General features: G+C 40.7%; 2 protein-coding genes across 3 annotated transcripts in view; one reads left to right on the plus strand and one right to left on the minus strand.

Annotated features, from left to right (window-relative positions):
• The first annotated feature begins 6,544 nt into the window (after window positions 1-6,544).
• The window catches only part of slitrk6 (SLIT and NTRK-like family, member 6), a 50,192-nt gene continuing 38,312 nt past the window's right edge, over window positions 6,545-18,424 (plus strand). The window contains exon 1 of the mRNA XM_015952548.3: window positions 6,545-6,695. The gene's annotated coding sequence lies outside the window, so the exon portion shown is untranslated. The remainder of the gene's footprint in view (window positions 6,696-18,424) is intronic.
• Window positions 7,611-18,336, minus strand: LOC107373152 (uncharacterized). 2 transcript variants are annotated; one of them, XM_070544189.1, is made up of 6 exons: window positions 18,222-18,336; window positions 16,877-16,931; window positions 11,676-12,724; window positions 10,439-10,594; window positions 9,213-9,305; window positions 7,611-8,575 (listed from the first exon to the last, which is right to left on the minus strand). In XM_070544189.1, the coding sequence occupies exons 3-6, from the start codon at window positions 12,708-12,710 to the stop codon at window positions 8,267-8,269; spliced, it is 1,593 nt and encodes a 530-aa protein (XP_070400290.1). In that variant the 5' UTR covers window positions 12,711-12,724; window positions 16,877-16,931; window positions 18,222-18,336; the 3' UTR covers window positions 7,611-8,266. The 2 variants fall into 2 exon arrangements, with proteins under 2 accessions (XP_070400290.1, XP_054593887.2); XM_054737912.2 differs by lacking the exons at window positions 16,877-16,931; window positions 18,222-18,336 and adding an exon at window positions 14,243-14,378.

Consider the following 18,424-nt stretch of genomic DNA (forward strand, 5'->3'; position numbering starts at 1 on the left):
ACAAGATGGCCGGAATTGGAAAACATTCTTGAAGACTGGGTGAACACACAAAGAGCAGACGGCCGAGGTGTTTCCACTGTGCAGATCATTACTAACCAGGCATGTTTTGTGTGCAGTTTTTGTTTTCTAATCATCCAGGGCTTATTAATGCTGTGTCAGCGCTGTTCTTTTCTTCTAAACATGCAAATTACCGGTAATAACGTGTGAGCGCTGTTTTTATTTCATAACCATCCAGAAATATGAAAGCTATCAGTGCTGTTTTCTTTTCTAAACTTGAAGGCATGTTCACCCATGTTTAAAATTTGTTTTGTTGAATTAAAACAACAACGAAAAACTTCCGTGTTGCGTCTTTCTGTCTAATTATCTTATGTCATGGCCGTACATGCGCTGTGCGCCAGAGACCTGCATGTGGCTGCTGCGCAGCGGCTTGTATTTGAGTGTGGCGTGTGTGTGTAGAAAACCTTTTTTTGCCGGTGTGGATGATATTGAGGTGCGCTCTATAGTCCGGAAATTACGGTAATTAAAATTAGATTAAGCCCTTCTCAATAGCTCATAATGTTTTCACTGGACCCTGCGTCACCAGATCTAGTCGATCTACAAAGCTTGGATCTACAACAGGACATTTTTAGAGTGAATGAAAAAAAATGAACTGTTACATATTTCAGATTTGCAGAAGAAAATTATTTAAAAAAATAATAATAATCTACTGACTGTTTGAGCTGCAGACTAAGATGTACTGCTTCAGCATGAGATGATGTTTGCGTAAAAGTTTGAATACAAATTTGAATCAGGTTATTCATGTGGACATTATTTTTGCAGCTTCAGTGTCCACGCTGTGTTCTCTAGCCACGTCTTGTTTCATGGAATTCACTGTAGCTTCCTGACACACGCTTGGTAATCAGTTGATCGCGTTTCATGCCGATGGGGCCCATCGGCACATCAGTGCAGCTCACATTAATATTTGCTTACGATCAAGAAGCATCTCATTTTCTTATCAAACAAAAGGCAGACGAAAAACAACATGACAGGGATAATTAAATGTCCCCTGAAAAAGATCAACAATCTGCTTTTGACTTTTAAACCGCACGCCAACAATACAGATACACATCTTATCTTCTGTTCTATTTTTAGTACCGATGGATCAACAAAGCTTACTTGCAAACATGGTAAATGTTTCTTTTTTGTCTTCGATTAACTGGAAAAATACCACTTATTGTCCTCATCAAAACAAACAACAACGAGGAATTATGGTTTTTGCATTTTTTGTTCATTTGGTGTAATGAGACTCATAATTTGATGTGAAAGTAATAGTATTACTAACAATAAAGTATGGTGACATCAAACTTCATAAGCTCAATGGCTGGGTAACCCTAACCCTAATAAAAGTTAAGTGTATAATCTCGAACATGGGTATTCAATTCCAGGCCTGGAGGGCCGGTATCCAGCACAATCTAGTTTTAACCCTGTTTCAACACACCTAAATTTGAATCGGCAGGGAATTAACAGGCAGAGCCTGATGAGCTGCTGCACAGTTGATTCAACCATTGAGTCAAGTGTGATGGAGCACAAACCCTTAAAAACATGCTGGATACCAGCCCTCCAGGACTGGAATTGAATGCCCCGGATCTAGAAAAAAGGGAGTGGTCTTGATTTGGTTAAAGTGATTCAATTTCTTACTTGAAATGAAGTGTTTGGACCAATCATTGGATTGTTTGGATCTATGGGTTGAATGATGGGAGGTGAAAAAGGTCACCAGAGCTTGCGAGATAGTAAATGAGCCATTGAAGGGCTTGGGGAGAGAGCAGATGATGCTCTTATGGGGAGTCTAAGTCACACCCATTCTAGTTGTGACGTTCGCGAACGAACCAATTCTTATGAACGGCTCATAAACATGAACAATGGGAGTCGAGCTATGGCTGGGAGGGAGACGTTCTTTCTGTCGTTTTATTTTTTAGCCTATGAATGTTTCTCACAGATGCACACAATTTAGCTCCTCTGCGAGACAGAACTAGCCTAGTGAACTAGACCAAATTCTTGCTTTGCAAAGTTTGGTCTAGGCATGCTCCATTGGAACCTCCATAGCTCCTACCAGGACTCTGGCTAGCCAGTCACAACTCTAGAGGGGTTTCAAACACATAAAGAGCTGTGATTGGTCCATAATGGTGGGCCAATCATAGTGCTCTATCTGCTTAGTGAACAAATCACAGAGCTTTATCCGCTTTGTGGGCCAATCAGGGCACTCCATTTGCCTGGTGGGTGGGATGATGCAACAGAGTGAAACAAGAGTATGTCACATTCATTGTCCAGTGGAATGTGGAGATCATTTGAAAGACAACGGTAGAACCCGCCCCACAACCGAGAGCCGTCAATGGAGCGTGGCCAGACTAAATAATATATTTATTTAGTCTGGCTTGCCAGGCTAAGACAGAACAGTTATAGGGGGTAATGATGTGACGTTCACGAATGAATAAAATTTTTGCCATAAAAAGAATGGTAGTCAATGGTCCAATGAAAGTCCTGTTCTGATCCTGTTTGATGTGTGCCAAGGATATAACATGATGTCTATGAAGTTTAAAAACACATTATTATGCCAAAGAAGAGCTTGTTTTGGACAGGCTGCAAAGGTCACTTTAGAGTTTGTGTGAAAAGACGTATAAGACTACAACTGCTCGTCTCACCGAATTTACATAATCAAACCAGACAAGGAGGACAAGTAGAAGAATGGCTGTTTAGTGAGCTTTGCATGAAACATGGAGAAAATCTTCTTAAATCTGGTCATGTGGTAAGTAGCAGCTACGCTGGAGGAGAAGAGATTCTGCGGTGTCATCTGATTTGAATCACTTTAATTACGACTTTTTACACACTAATAAATCCCAAATTAGATGACAGAAAAAATTTAAACAAACATAATTATTATCATTTAAATTAAAGTACAGAATATGTGTGTAAGGCAAAGTGGACCAGAAAAACGCCTTTGCAGCCCCATTCACTTACATTCTGTAAGTCAGGGCACCCATGAGGCAGTTGGAAGGGGATTCCTGGGATTCTCTTGTGAAGTTACCACGCAAGGGTCCTTCATTGTCCTATTGAACATGAACTGTACCTTGCCTTTCATATGCTCAAATTTACCCTCAACTCATGTACCTCTTTAATTTGCCCCTTTGTATGTAACCCTGGCACAAAAGCAACAGCTTCTACTGGAATGCCCCATTAGTTGTGCCAGTGATGCCTTTCTTGTTAAAGCAGACCATTGGAGCATTGTGTACCAATCTCCATAAACTCTTAACCTCGAAACGATGAAATATGCCTTTTGATTGGAAGGCTAACTACGTATACAATATATCACAAAGACTTTTACAGAAATACTTTCGATTTTTCTCATTGGCCCCACTAGTGTTTAGACTTGGAATCACATCCACCTTTCATTTAATTATTGCAAAATGGACACATAATTGACAAGAAAAGGACTCTTCAGGGGACCAGTAACATTTCAGCAGGGGCTCCACCCCTTGAAACTCCAATGCTTCTTGGAATATAGAAAAGTAGTATACGTGGCTTGTGACTGCCCACGAAAAGCTGTATTCATTTTGCGGCCAGGAAATTGCAGAGCACTGGTAGCCCTAGCCTAATGAACAAGACCAAATTATTGCTTTCTAATGTTTGGTCTAGGAATGCTCCATTGCAACCTCGGCAGCATTCTGGCTGGCCATTCACCGCTCTCTAGAGGGATTTCAAACACATAGAGAACTGTGACCAGGGGCGGATTTAGGACTAAAGAAGATCCGGGGCTTAACACACACACGCGCACACACACACACACACACACACACGTGACACGCACTAGTCAACATCATATATATTGTACCACATAATTTTTAATCTGAAGCTACATATTAAGCATTTTCAGGGCAGAGTATTGTTCCTGTTAGTGTTTAGTGTGAGATGATAGAAAATATTCCCTTTCTTTCTCCAACAACTTTACCTGATAAGCTAACTTTAGGCAAACCAGCAGCACAACAAACATTTTCAAAATAAGACTCACAAACCTGAGTCAACACCAGTCTCATCAAAGCTGGGGTTCTGTCGTGGTACTTTTTGTCTAAAAAATGTCCTTATGTCCATCTTCACTCATGCGTTTCAGGCAGAGAGTGTAGAAGAAGCCGGCTGCTGAAGGGCTTCTTCTTCGGTGGTGGAGGCTCAGGCAGGCTGTATACAAACTACTGCCAGCTGCTCCCTCTCTGTTGGACTTTGGTACTGCAAGTTACTTCCGCGATTTAGATCCGGGGCTTTTCATAAAACATCCGGGGCTTCAGCCCAAGTAGCCGGGTCTAACGCTGCCCCTGGCTGTGACTGGTCCATAATGGCCATTCGTAGTGGTCTATCTGCTTTGTGAACCAATCACAGTGCTTTATCCGCTTTGTGGGCCAATCAGGGCCCTCTATTCGTCTGGTGGGCGGGATGATGCAACAGAGTGAAACAAGATGGCGACAGCTCGTTTGAAATAGCTTTTACATCAATTTTGGACTATTTGGACTTGGGCTTTATTAGAATAAGGAGCAGATAGATGTATTTAGGTTCTTTTTTTTTTTAAAGAAAAAATTGTGTAATTTCACCTTTTTCAACTGCGGACTGCCTAGTTTGCCGACATCTGTTGCGGTGAGTACGTCACGTTGTTTCATTTTCCAATAGCATGTGGAGATGGTTTGAAAGACAACAGTAGAACCCGCCCCATGACTGAGAGCTGCCAATGGAGCATTGCCAGACTAAATAATATATTTATTTAGTCTGGCTTGCCAGGATATGGCAGCCTAGCTTCTGTCAGTGCACCCCAAGGCAGCTGTCATCAAAACCAGTGTGTGAATGTGTGCCTGCATGAGTGAATGACTGATTGTGTTGTAAAGCGCTTTGGGAGGATGGGGGTGGTCATCTAGAATTCTAGAAGGTGTTATTTAAAATAAGGGCCATTTATCATTTTGGGGAAGATTAGTTTTCTTGCGTATTTCTAAATTTTGAGTTTCTTTTCATTGAAGAAATAATAGCAAAATAAATAGTTTTAAAGTGTTTGTAGATATTTTGTTGACCCCATTTACAGACAGGGCATTTTCACATACTTGCCACTCTTTTTAGAACTTTTGCACCTCTTTTACCTCCATATTAAACATTTTAGATCAGTTCCTGATCTCAAGGTTGTTTGAATTTTTCCCCCCTTCATGCCTTCCTCACCGTTTCTTCGACCACCTCTGTGGAGACACTATCTAGGTTGGGGTCACCAGGAAGTGTCAAGCACCACTCTGATGTTCCAGATGGGAGGACATTTACACTAATATTCAGACAAAGCCCTCTTTAGCTTTAAACAGCAGACATGTGCAACATTAGGTTTTTGACCTATCTGAAAGTGATCAGCCTGCAAGCTGTAGAGAATTACAGCCAGTGGGGGGTGGGTTTAATCCATGCAGATTAATCGGTTAGTTTTCCCAAAGGCTTAATCAAATAAACAGTTTGGCTTTTTTTAAGTTGTCGCGCAGCAGTTGGAACCATGATGATGGTTTGTGAGTGTCTGCGTCAGGGGGGTTAGACGTCAGGCTGAGCAACAACTCCGTTGGAACTGGCATCACCAGAGTCGTTTTCAAGGACACAACCCGCTCGGTTCACACTTTTTCTGCGTGAAATAAATTTTACATAAACACAGCCTTTATTTATTGAGATAGAAAGACTCAAATTATTGTGAACTGTGTTTCAAAGGATGCACATCAATAATGGACTTTGGTTGGTGTTGGGCTGTTAATCTATTTTTGATGCACTATCTGTTTATGCCAGCTGTATGGCATTGTGGGTTAGAGCTTAGAGCAGTGGGTTAATTGAAGCTTATCAATGTTAGATTATTTTTTACTTCATTTGACTAGAACCTCTTAGAGGAGGAGCTCTAAATTACTTATCCAGCTGTTTAACCAAACTCCGGACATTCGCAGGAGAAACCGGAACTTCGATGAATATTTTTCTAAAATAAAACACATTTTTAAATATTAGCAGAAGAAAAACACGTGATGTTGGTGAATGCATATTTTAAATATATTCTAAAAAAATATTTTTGAATCTTATATCAGAGATAGCCGGGAAAGCCAGCTTGTTCTTTTATCTTCAAATCGAACGAGTTTCTGATGCTTTTATTTTGAAAGGCCTTACCGGAAACAACACAGTGTGGTTCGGCGGAAGTGACAGAGGACAGCCACCTCTACTGCATGCAAATGACTGAGCAGCTCCAACCCATCTCAGATTGGTTAAGTGGACGGTGCGCGCGGAGCGGCGCGTGAGGACAGCAACCGTGCTGACAGCGGATGTTTTCACAGCTAAACATGAACGAATTGTCTCGGTCTGGTCGTTGTTTTCAACCCTTTTTGCCTCGGACCTTCAACTTAAACCTCAATTAAAGTGTCGTTGTGTGGTGGCGGTGCTCCGCTCATCCCGGGTCCGGACTTAAGCCACCTCCAGCGGACGGAATAACTGTTCTCCCTCACCTCGAGAAGTCCCGCGAGGACCCGAAAGACCTTGTGAAGTTTTTATTTCGCTGATTTATTCATTTTTTTTCGTCGAAGACTCTGTCCGTCCTTTCTCCAAGGCGATCGGCTCCTTCAAATAATGGACCGAGTATGCTGACATTTGGACTACCTTGATTCGGTTTTAATCGGGTTTTGTCGGTAAGTCACGAAACAAGTCAACAATAATGATTTAAATTACTTTAATTGGTTTTTGTGGGATTTTGCAGCGATCGCAGGTAATTAAAGAATCCAGGTGACCATTTACAGCAAGTTCAGATAGTTTATTATTCTAATTTGGCCTTTTTTTCTGTGTTTAAACGAGTATTTTACTCGTCGGTGCTGAATCTGACAAAACCGGTGTGTCCTCTGTCAGAAAGAGAGGCTCCATACCTCCAGCGCACCTGGCTGTCTGCCACACACACTTACTGCATCCCACCGTGCAGCTCTGCCTTATGGCAACCCGGACTGCTGCTACCCATTAAACACTTAAAAAATCATAAAAGTTCCCTTTAGGTTGCTGCTTTATACCATTATTTCATCAACTAACCTCAAGCATATAAAACTTGCATTACTTTAAATTTTTGGCCAATATTTAAGCCAAATGCATTAACCCATGTACACTGAAAAAAATAACTCTTTGGATTTACGTGATTTTATTGTGTACATCGGTTCCACATGATTACAATGAGTTTAACCAATAGAACATGTCTCTTTCCTTTTACTAATAAACTCTCTCCCAATCAATGTATTTTCTTTACGTGAAACTGCTTTAAAAAATCATGTTGCCTCAACATGATTTTTCTGAACAAATGTAATTTAATTTTTTTAAATAATGCCAAAATACTTTTCTTAGGTTCAATGTACAATATTTAACTATAATATCAACTTGATTTTTTCATGTTAGAATTGCTCAAAAATATTGTGTAAACGTAATGCAAAGTAAGTTTGTTTATCCTACTTTTTTCTTTTAAGTTGCCCGTTTCCAAATGTAATGTTTTCATTGGTCCCATGTCTGTGCAAATTAGAACATGGAAAATATGAACTGCATTGACAAAAAGCCAGAGAACTGAAAAGTTGTAGTAAAACTCAGTTTATTAACATTTTAAGGGCAGAAAATGACAAAGCAATAAACTTCCATTATCATTGACTCTTAACAAGATATTTTTGTACTGACTTGAGGGAAACAAAAGAACCCGTGGAATTGTCTTTACAGCAATAGAAAAAGAGCAAAACTGCATATCAGTCAGTTTAATTAAAACTTCTCTGTCCTAAATATTGTATTTCACATCAATGAATTTTAAATTTAGTTTCAAATGAACCTTTCCAGCAAAACTGAAATCTTGCTACTCTTAATGAGCTTCCCCCATCTAAAACATTTCATGAACAAGGCTTTCACATTAATAACAATGATGAGTGCAAATCTGCTAAAATATCCAGACACAGAAAACCTGCTCTGAATGAGCTCCCCACATATAAAACATTTTATGATAAAATCGAACTTTCATATTAATCAGAATAAAATCGATAAGTGCAAAGCTGCTGAAATATTCAAATACTGGAACTATTTAAGGACCCGCCTGTAATGACTTGGAACATAGTTATTATAAACTATTCAATATTACTCAACAATGAATAATAAAACACCACCAACTTCCAGTGGAGTAAAGAGACAACAATAGGCCAAAATGGGTCAATACAAAAGGCAACACAAACTGTAGTCATTGAATCACTCACTGAAACAGCTGGTTTTTGAGAGCAAGTGTTTTGTTGGAAGGTTTACTGCCATCCAGTCCCATGAAAACCTTCTGGATTACCTCAAAGGTGTAACGGAGGTCAACCGGGTAGTTGAGGTTTAGTGCATACATGAGTCCAAATAGCATAGCAACTGCTAATGCTACATTTTCCAAATCCTGCAACACGCTGATTCCTTCAAGGATAATCCCAATGTCCTCTGGTTCCGCAGAAGTAGATCGTTTTATGACATATATTCCAATGGTGGTGTCTTGAATGACCTCTTTGATGGCATTTTCATCCATGTCCTGTAGAGAGACAATATATAAATTAATATAAAAATACAAAGCTCATTATAAAGACCCTTTACAGAAAAACACACATGGGTGTATTAGACATTATCACAGATAATCAGATTATCACTCACACAGACTCTCCTGTAACTACACATACTTATTGGATATATGTAAAAATTATGAAATGGCACAACCCTACTGAATAAATGCACATATATTGCTCATAGTAAAGCACCCATTGCTGGGTCAAGCAGACTACAGGAATTAAACTCTCAGATGTATTATTCACTGCCTTTCTAGCAGAATGTTCTCAACCACAGGTGGAGAGTGTCTCGAGTCTTGGAAGATCCCTCCCTACGGTTGCGTTTGTGTGTGAGATAAATATCAGCTTCTCACAAGATATCGGTCAGTTTCTGTCTCCTGTCAGTGAGCCCCAGCTGTGGCGGCTACAATTTAGCTCCTCACCATCAGGTTGTGAGTGTGTGTGTGCTTGGATAAATGACTGATTTTGTTATGAAGCACCTTGGGTGGTTGTAAAACTCTAGGAGGCGCCATACAAATACAGGTCATTTACCATTTGCTAAGCGTGTTTGAACCTAAGTTTGGCCAGAAAATGTATTTGGAATACTAGGGATAAGTATGTACATACCACATATTCCTGCACAAGGTTCTCTGGATCTTCCCCCATGTAGACACAGAGTCCTTTGATGATACACTCGCGTCCAGCGTCTGGCTCGTCACACTGAAGACAAAATCATCAAGATTTTCATGAAATTAAAGGGGTCCTAGAATGGATTTTATTCAAAATGTATGTGTGTAAATATGTGTTTCTAGATGTGTGTGTAGATATGTGTCTTGATGGGTGTGTTTGTGTGTGTGTAGATATATTTGTGTGAGTGTGGATGTGTGTGTGTGTGTGTGTGTGTAGATGTATGTCTGAGTATATATGTGTGCAGTGATGTGTGTGTGTGTGTGTGTGTACACATCCTCGCCTCTGTCAGTATTCCCCAGGGCAGCTGTGGCTACATCGTAGCTCATCACAATCAGTGTGTGAATGTGTGTGTGAATGGATGAATGATACACTCTAGTGTAAAGTGCTTTGGAGTCCTTACTCTGTGAGGCGCTATACAAGTGCGGCTCATTTATCATTTACATAATTTTGTGTTAAGACAGTAGACTTTAGACCAGGGGTGGGTGATCCTGGTCCTTGAGGGCCGCTATCCAGCAGGTTTTAGCTGTTTACCTGCTCCAACATACCTGATTCCTGGATGAATCACCTGTTCAGCAGCTCATCAGGCTCTGCAACAGCCTGTCAATCACCAGCAGATTCAAACCTGGTGTGTTTAAGCAGAGAAACAACTAACGCCTGCTGGATAGCAGCCCTTGAGGAGCAGGATTGCCCACCCCTAGTCTAAAGTCTACTGTCTTAACACAAATTTATGTATTCAATTCTCTGAGAATATAACAGGTTCTATAATAGCATGCACTTTGGAAAGAAAAGGCATGAAGCTGACAAATATAAACAAAATTTACAATTTGAATAAAAAAGTAGAAAAAATATTCTGAGAAAGTTGATAGCAGTTTCCAAAACTTACATACTCTCCACATAATTAAAAACTCCAAAGCTGTGGTGTACAACCATGATGACCTGCTGAACAGGTGATCAGGGGCTGAATGGGGCCCCTTGAGAAACATGGTTTGAGACCCCTAGTCTTTCTGAGTGGTGTTGCATGTTCTCCCAGGCATGCGTGGGTTTCCTTCAGGTACTCTGGTTTCCCCCACAGATCACAACATGCCCCATAGGTTAACAATTTTACGTCGCTTTGGATAAAAGTGCCTGTCAAATAAATAAACAAGCACACACACTTTACTTACATCAGGTATTTGTGCAACAATCGTTTTGAGCCTTCTTCCTAGCTGCCCTCCTCTTTTTTGGAACAACTTTATAAGGGTGTCAGAGTGGAGATCCAGCTGAGACAGGAACTTTGACTGTAGTGGAACTGTGGTTATCCTCTCAAATTCAGCATTGATCTGAAAAACAGAGCACAAATGACATAACATGTTACACATTGAAGGCAAGTCACTCAACAGAAGTGTCACAGACAAGTAACATAATCAGCCATAGAGCCCTGCACGGGCCTAAAATCTGAGCCCGTGTCCGGCCCGGCCCGAGGAGCACCAGCTCGACCCAGTCCAAAAAGGTTTTCAGGATTCTCTGGCCCAACCCGAGCCAGACTTTTTTTTAACCTTTCATAATGTTTTAGCGGGATAGATTGCTCGGCATTCTAATTATCTGTGAGAAGCGTTCTGCAGTAAAAAAAAAAAAAAAAAAAAAGAAGAGAAAGAAAAACAGCATCAATGCAGCTTTTTTTTCTAACAGAGCGTATTTTTCGAGCGGCAGATGAAATTTATGAACACTATATTAATTGGATGCATTTCTAAATTAATCTGCTCTGAAAATGCGCTCTTGTGCAATTAGAAAAAAAAAAAGCAGCATTCTAATTTTCTAACTGCAGAGCGCATTTTCAGTGCGGCAGATTAAATAAACACCCCCGAATTAATACAGCGTTTGTAAATTTAATCAGCCGTTCTGAAAATGCGCTCTCCAGTTAGAAAAAACCCAGCAATGAATGCTGTATTTTTTTTTACTGCAGAGCAAATTTATTCACAGAAAAATAGAATGCTGCCATTTTCATGAGAATAAATGAATGGTTTCTGACATCAAAGTGGACATAAAATGGCATGTTAGAATAGGGGCACATGTTTCAATCAGCAGTTTGAGAATTTGTTTATATAGGTGCATTTATAAACCACACACACCTTAACTGAGCTAACGGTGCCGGTGCGTGAGAAGCAGGCAGGTGCTGCTGCGTTCAAGTTTTTAAGTATTTTTTTAATGATTTCGATTAAAAATATAGGCGCCCGGCCCGTGTCCGAGTTAATTACACAGTCATTGGCCCGAAGCCCGGCCCTCGGGGTGGGCCGACCCCTGGGCCTAGGGCTCCGGTGCAGGGCTCTAATCAGCCACAACAGCTGTTGCCAGGTTTTGTTTTTCTATTAAAAAAATAAGCCCTTTACTTTGATAAACAACCATGCATGGTGCAAATCTTACCTCACTGACATCAAACAGGGCAGGCCATTTCGCCATGAAAGATTCCACCATTGGTGCATCCCGAACAACTTCATGTCGTCTTAATGCAAAGGTCTTTTCCATCTTGTGTTTTACAAGCTTTCTGTTGTTTCTCTGCTTTACATCCAAAAGTAGAGATTTCTGCATAGTCTCCAGTGTGTCCTCGGTTTCTGCTGCTGGGTATGGTGGACAAAAATTCACTTCTGCTCTCTTTGCCTTTTTAACACCAAAGGCTGCACTTTGCCTTCCAACAGGTTTGTTTTTTAAAGAGTTTACAGTCACCTCTGGGTATCCAAGTTTTCTCAGCTGTGTGCGGTAGTTAGACAGTTTATATTTTAAACTGGTCTTCCACCCACCACATCCAGTGCTGGACCCTTTCTCTGTCAAACAAGGATGCTTTTTGATGAGACTCTGGGCAACCTCGTGCATTTCTTTATCGTTGGCATAGACTTTATATTTCACAATTTCCTGCACCAAACTCTCAAGGATTGCCGATTTCAACTTCGGATCTGGAATAAGTGTAGTCCCATTCTGAATGTAAGCCAAATTTGCATGCTGAAGTTTCAACTCTGAATCAAAAGAAAACGTAGGAACATGAAACACAGCAGGCCACAATGATCGTGAGCCAACCAATTCACTCGATGACATCACATCCGTGTCCTCAGATACCCCTGACAGGTATGAGGAGTCACCAACAGAGGAAGGCGTGAATACTTGTGATTCTGAGACAAGATTAAAAGTAGAGTCCTCATCCATGTGCTGGACAGTAGCAGTCTTTGACACGTCAATGACTTTAAGAGTCCCTTTGTTTTCAACTTCGGAAATTGAAGTGAGGTTCAGGAATTCATTTCCAAACAAGGCATCCATAAACTGAAGTTTGAAATCTCCATGAAGTCCGCACTGCTTCCTCACTTCATCAGTTAGATCATCAATAGATGCTGGGGGTCCACTGGAGAGTGTCAGTCTCTGAGAGGTACCATCAGCCAAGATGATCTTTAGGATCATAGCAGTTCCCATTTTCAACACTTACTCTGCAAACAGAAAATTTACATGTAAATAATCAAAAAATGTTCCAAGTCATTCAAGTCAATTTTCCTTCCAGTTACTTACAACAGCAAATGTTCAAGCTTAAAAGCACAGAAAAGAACAGTAAATAGAGTAGGGCTGCTCGATTATGGCAAAAATAATAATCACGATTATGGTGACTGAAATTGAGATCACGATTATTTAGGACGATTTTTCTATTTATGTTGATTTTATTTGTTTTTATTCAGTCATAAAATTGCTCAGGGCACAATCAGGACAAAAATAAATAAGAAACAAGATGATCACTAAAAGAACTCCTGATTCCCAGTATAAAAAGACCAATATACTTTTAGCCCATAGTCTATGACCCAAGGGCTATAGACCTTGGTTTAGCTCATTTAAGTCTAACCAGTACAGACCCAAATACCAATATCTTGCTAATACTGACAGCAAGAATTATACAGTGGCATTTATAACAAATAAATTGATGTTCACAAAATTTTGCATAACATTTATTGAGTCGTGTCAAGGTGCTGTAGGAGAGTGCACTAGCACCGTGTCCTCAGAGAGATTAGTTATTATTTATCAGTGTGAGGAACTTATTTCTACCTTATTTATAAATTATTTATTTACAAGTCCATCAGTTAATGTAATAATTGTCCCAACCACAGCTGCACCCCCACCCCCAACCTGCTCTCACAGCAAACGGGGCAAGCTGCACGTGTGTTTAGCACGCGCACATTTAGCCGTTTTTAGTGACTCAGGAGTCCGCAGGTGCGGTGTGTGTCACTCACTCTGGTTAATCCAACAGGGAGCCGGCTCCGAGAGCTGTCTTTAGCAACTGACACATCACTACATCATTCCCTTTCCTATAATGTCCTGAAGAACGGTCCGGAGCGCAGGCGGCGTGTTTAGCTAACCTGCAGGAAATGTCGACGACAGTTATCCAGAAAGTAGCTAAGGGTTACCAGAGATGTTTCTGAGGTGTTCGCTAGGTACTTTTAAGATTTAAAAAGCCAAGAAGGGGGTCTGAGAAGCTGCTAGAAATAGCGTCAAAGTCGCTAAGTTGGCAACACTGTAAGGAGCGCTTCATTTGCTACTCAGGGCAGCGCAAGCGGGAGGAGCAAATAATCGGCTTGTTTTGTTTTTTATAATCGTTCAAAACTCAGATCGTAATCGTGATTAAAATTCGATTAATTGAGCAGCCCTAAAATAGAGTGAAAAAAATGATCGAAAACAATAGCATCTCAGTAAGGCTTCCGCTGCCTTTTTGCGCCACTGATGCTTCCAGTGTGAAACTTCCTTTAAAAGGAAAGCCGGCAAACACTGATGAGGTCATTTGTGCAAACTAAAGATGACAACAAAAGATACAGGCCCATTGGAACCGCAGGAGAGCCATTTTTAATCACTGGAGAAAATAAATAAATTTTAAAAACTGCTAAAACCCAGGTGCACCTGTAAATGCAACAAATTGTGTTAGAAAACAACCACATGTAATATAGAAAACAAAAGCTTTTCATCACCTTTTATTTCTATATGTCTTTTCAAGGTCACCATCCGAACAGATCCAATCTTGTAGTCAACAAGAGGATAAGCATCAAGGAGTTCACTGAGTGCTACAAGAATCAATGATCTTGTGGATACTGAGTTGAGTTCAAAGGCTCTATAGTGTTCTCTGTACCAGCCACCAAGCTCTCTTACTATGTAGAATACACTTTGATGCAAAATGCAGATTTGGTCAATTTCACAAAATTCGGGCAACCCACCTGTTGCCCTGTGAACCAGTACCATTCCCTTCTTATAAGTTATGCCATTTACTGTCACACTCTGTGTAAGGTGAACCTCTGGTGTGTCAGGGAATCTATCTCTGATTGTTTGAGCTATCTCGTCTTTGAGCAAGTCAACAGGTAGAGTTGACACAGCTGAAACTTCAAGTTCAGAAGTGCTAAAACTTGGAGAGCTTAGATGGTAAGCTATCATCATCTGATGCCTCAAGGCCAGCGAGAGAGGAATATTTTTGTAGCAGCTTGTGTGTCTGACAATCTTCTTAAAAAAGCTATGCTTTGCCTCAAAACGCATTGTCCACTGACCGACAACTGGACCAAACAGCTTAATCATCTGAGGATAGTGCTCCAAATAATGGTGTTTTGGGAGCAGTTTGATGTCTGGGAACAACGCTTGGTATCTTTGCCTGTGTTCTAAGATCTTACTTTCTAAAAAGGCCAAAGAGTCATCACTATGTACAGGAGCGACTACAAGCTCTGTGATGTCCTTCAGATCCATGAGAACAAGCCAAGCAGGCTCATTTTCAGGCACAAGTGATCCAACTAAAAAAGATAAAAACCTGAGTAAGCTCCAGTTCTCATGTGCATTGCCTCCAACTGTTTTTGTGCTGGAGAAACTTTGTGACACCACATGCGGTTTATTTGCCTTGTCACCAAATTTGTAGGGAAACTTCAGAATAGCACTATTCAAATGGGCCAATGTGAAAAACTTTTTGGATATAAGCACTGATAAGCAATGAGCCAACTCTACTGGTATTATGCCCTCAAAAACATCATGAGCAAGATCGGGGGGATAACCAAAGATGACATGAAAGTGAGTTAGATTTTTGGTGAAGATGCATTCCCTTTTTACTCCAAAACAACCTGTGCCTGTTTCTTGGGCTTGTTGGACATGAACCTGATGAAGCTCCTTGGTTCTTTGAGGAAAAGCACCAGATGCAACAGAGTATAGTTGAATGTCCTTGTTCTTTCCTATGCAAAATCTACAGTAGTACTCCACAGAAAAACTCTGCAAAAATCCTGCAACACTGTGTGCTCCCAGGTTGTCAGCAACTACACTGAATAGTGTACCTTTAACTGACTCTCCTAACAGCGGTACATAAACACCATGTTCCTCAAGTATTTTCAAATCCTGTAGAAGAGGTTCCAAGATTTTATCATAACCATAACTTTTAACATCGTTGGTTTTACACAAGACTGATAAGTAGATGGATGATAATGAGGAATTAGACCCCTGGGGCAAGTTAGCCAACACCCAATAAACAGCACAAAGCTTATGTTTCTTCCTTGATGTGCCAAGAGGGTTGCAGGTTTCAAAGTCATCCACATAAAAATTTAGGATGATCCTCAATTTTTCACCAGCAAGAAAACAATTTCCATTAAATAGAGAACCATCTTTTGAAGAACGGTACAGATCCGAGTTTCCACAATCTGTCTCCTCTTGCTTTTGATAACTTTCAACAAACTGCTCAACAATATCCCTTCTACTCAACAGCTGTTGTAAAGACTTCAGTAAGGGGACATATTGGAAACTGTGTTTGTTTTTAACATTAAGTATGTATTCAACTGGCTCTACGACACTGAACTTCTCCTTGTAATATAGCTTACGAAGATAAGCTGTACTTAAAGGGCCACCCTTTTGAATGGATCTTTGCACAGGATTACCAGAGCAAATAGCATCAACTGTTTCTGCAACTATAACTTCATCAACAAGGAGGTTTCTCTGATGAAAGATGTTACTCAATGTGTCATAAGATAATGGGATGGATGCAGAACAAATTAAATGATGGAGTTCCTCTAAAAATACATCAATGGCTGAACTGGGTACAAGAACCAAATGCTCCAACTTCAGCAAAGCAGCAGCAAATCTTTGCTCTATTACTTCATGCACATTCTCAGTACGACACTGACCACGTGAAAGAATGACAGCATCAGACTGTTCTGCTAACTCCTGATCATTTTGCTCTAAATCATTTTCAGTTTTGCTTTTTACAACTACTCCCTGTTTAAAATCAGCTAGTCTGTGATGGCTATGTTTGCGATTTCTGTGTGTTTTAAATGTGCTGTAAATGTTTGTTTTGAACTCACACCCTAAAAACATACAAATGACAGTCTCATTTCTTTTAAGATGGGAATATATGTGAGCAAAATAATCCCTTTCTGATGACAAATCATTGCAACTACACAAGTGGCAGCTGAAAATTGCTTTCACTTTACAAGAGACTTCTGTGCAGTGAATTTTACTTTGATGGACAATAAGGGCATTCCATGTCTTAAAGGTACACGGACAATTCTGGTATGTGCATGGAAAGTGAGAACTATGTCCAAAATGTGGATGCTTTAATTTGTAGTGATGCAAAAGCTTAGACCTACTTGACACAGTTTCTGTGCACCCCTTACATCTCCACATTCCCAGTAACACCTAAACCTGTAAGACACAATCAAATTAATCATGAGCCACATTATTAAAATACCAGCTTGCAATTAAGATACGAAAACAACATACAATACACAATTCTAAAAGCATTATAAACATGTTTAATAATATTAAATAATAGTTACTGGTGTTTAACTATAGCTTAGAATATGGCAAGATGACAATAATCTTGAATTTAGAAATTATTAAATTTCCAGTAGCATAAAACAAATGTAATGATATTCATTTTATTACCAACACCACACTGTAAATAAATATAACAGGATTTGCTTCACAGTCTCTGATTTCATTGGGAGGGGAAGCGGCTGTCTTGTGCATTTCATACAGATATATCTTTATTCACGGATGCTCCTTGTGGAGCTCAGGCATGCATGTTATTAAGTCCGGGTAACTGCGCACATCCACACTTGCTGGAGGGAAAAAAAAACCCGTCTCCAGCCATTACCCACAGCTATATCTCTGCGATTTAAGACTTTCAAAATAAAACCTAGGGATTTTTAGATATCACCACTTTAGACTTCCAAATGAATTTGAAATAGCTAGCTAGCTGTGAGACAAGGACACCGAGCAGATCTGGTATCGACACCGGCCATCTGAGCACGTGACGTCACGCTACAATGGTTCTATCCTGCCGCCCAAACGAACGGTGCACAAACGGCCCGCGCGCACCCCCCACCCCACCCCACCCCCACCGTTCGGAGAACAAACGGTCCACGCGCACCCCCCACCCCACCCCACCCCCACCGTTCGGAGAACAAACGGTCCACGCGCACCCCCCACCCCACCCCACCCCACCCCCACCGTTCGGAGTACAAACGGTCCACGCGCACCACCCACCCCACCCCACCCCCACCGTTCGGAGTACAAACGGTCCACGCGATCCTCAATCCCCGACGGAACGCGTGCACCCGCCGCATTGAAAGGCTGGCAACCCAAGTTTGTTCGCAGCTGAAGCCTAGCCACTGTTTTTAAGGTTTAATTTGGTGCAGTCCTGCGCTGCATGTTAATAATTCTGAGAACTCAATGTACCAAACACGGCATCCATTTTATACTGCTCTTTCAGTGGTTTAATTAGCTTGCTGACCGACAAAATTGCTACATACACGGACATATAAAAAAAGGCTACTTTCCACCGAACATGAACACTGAATGTTTGACAGTCCACACAGCGTTATCAACTTAACAGCATTGAAAGCAAGCTAGCATAGTGCTCTGAATACATAACTCGACAAAAACAATCTAGACATGGCTCATGCTTAATCTTAAAGTAATTTTACTTACTTTCTCACTCAGTATCCATGTGCTCACTCAGACTCCACATTAGCTCCATGCGAGGGAAAAAGCCGCAGGCTTCTGCTGCAGGTGGTTACACCCGTCTCCTCCAATCTTGTTGGGTGATCACAATTGGCTGAAAACGCTTTCAATCGTCCAATAATATTTTACGGCGCCTTTTTTGAACAGTGTCATTTCCGGTTTTAGTTGAA

This window comes from Nothobranchius furzeri, chromosome 14, assembly GCF_043380555.1.
Source record: "Nothobranchius furzeri strain GRZ-AD chromosome 14, NfurGRZ-RIMD1, whole genome shotgun sequence".
Classification (NCBI taxonomy): domain Eukaryota; kingdom Metazoa; phylum Chordata; class Actinopteri; order Cyprinodontiformes; family Nothobranchiidae; genus Nothobranchius; species Nothobranchius furzeri.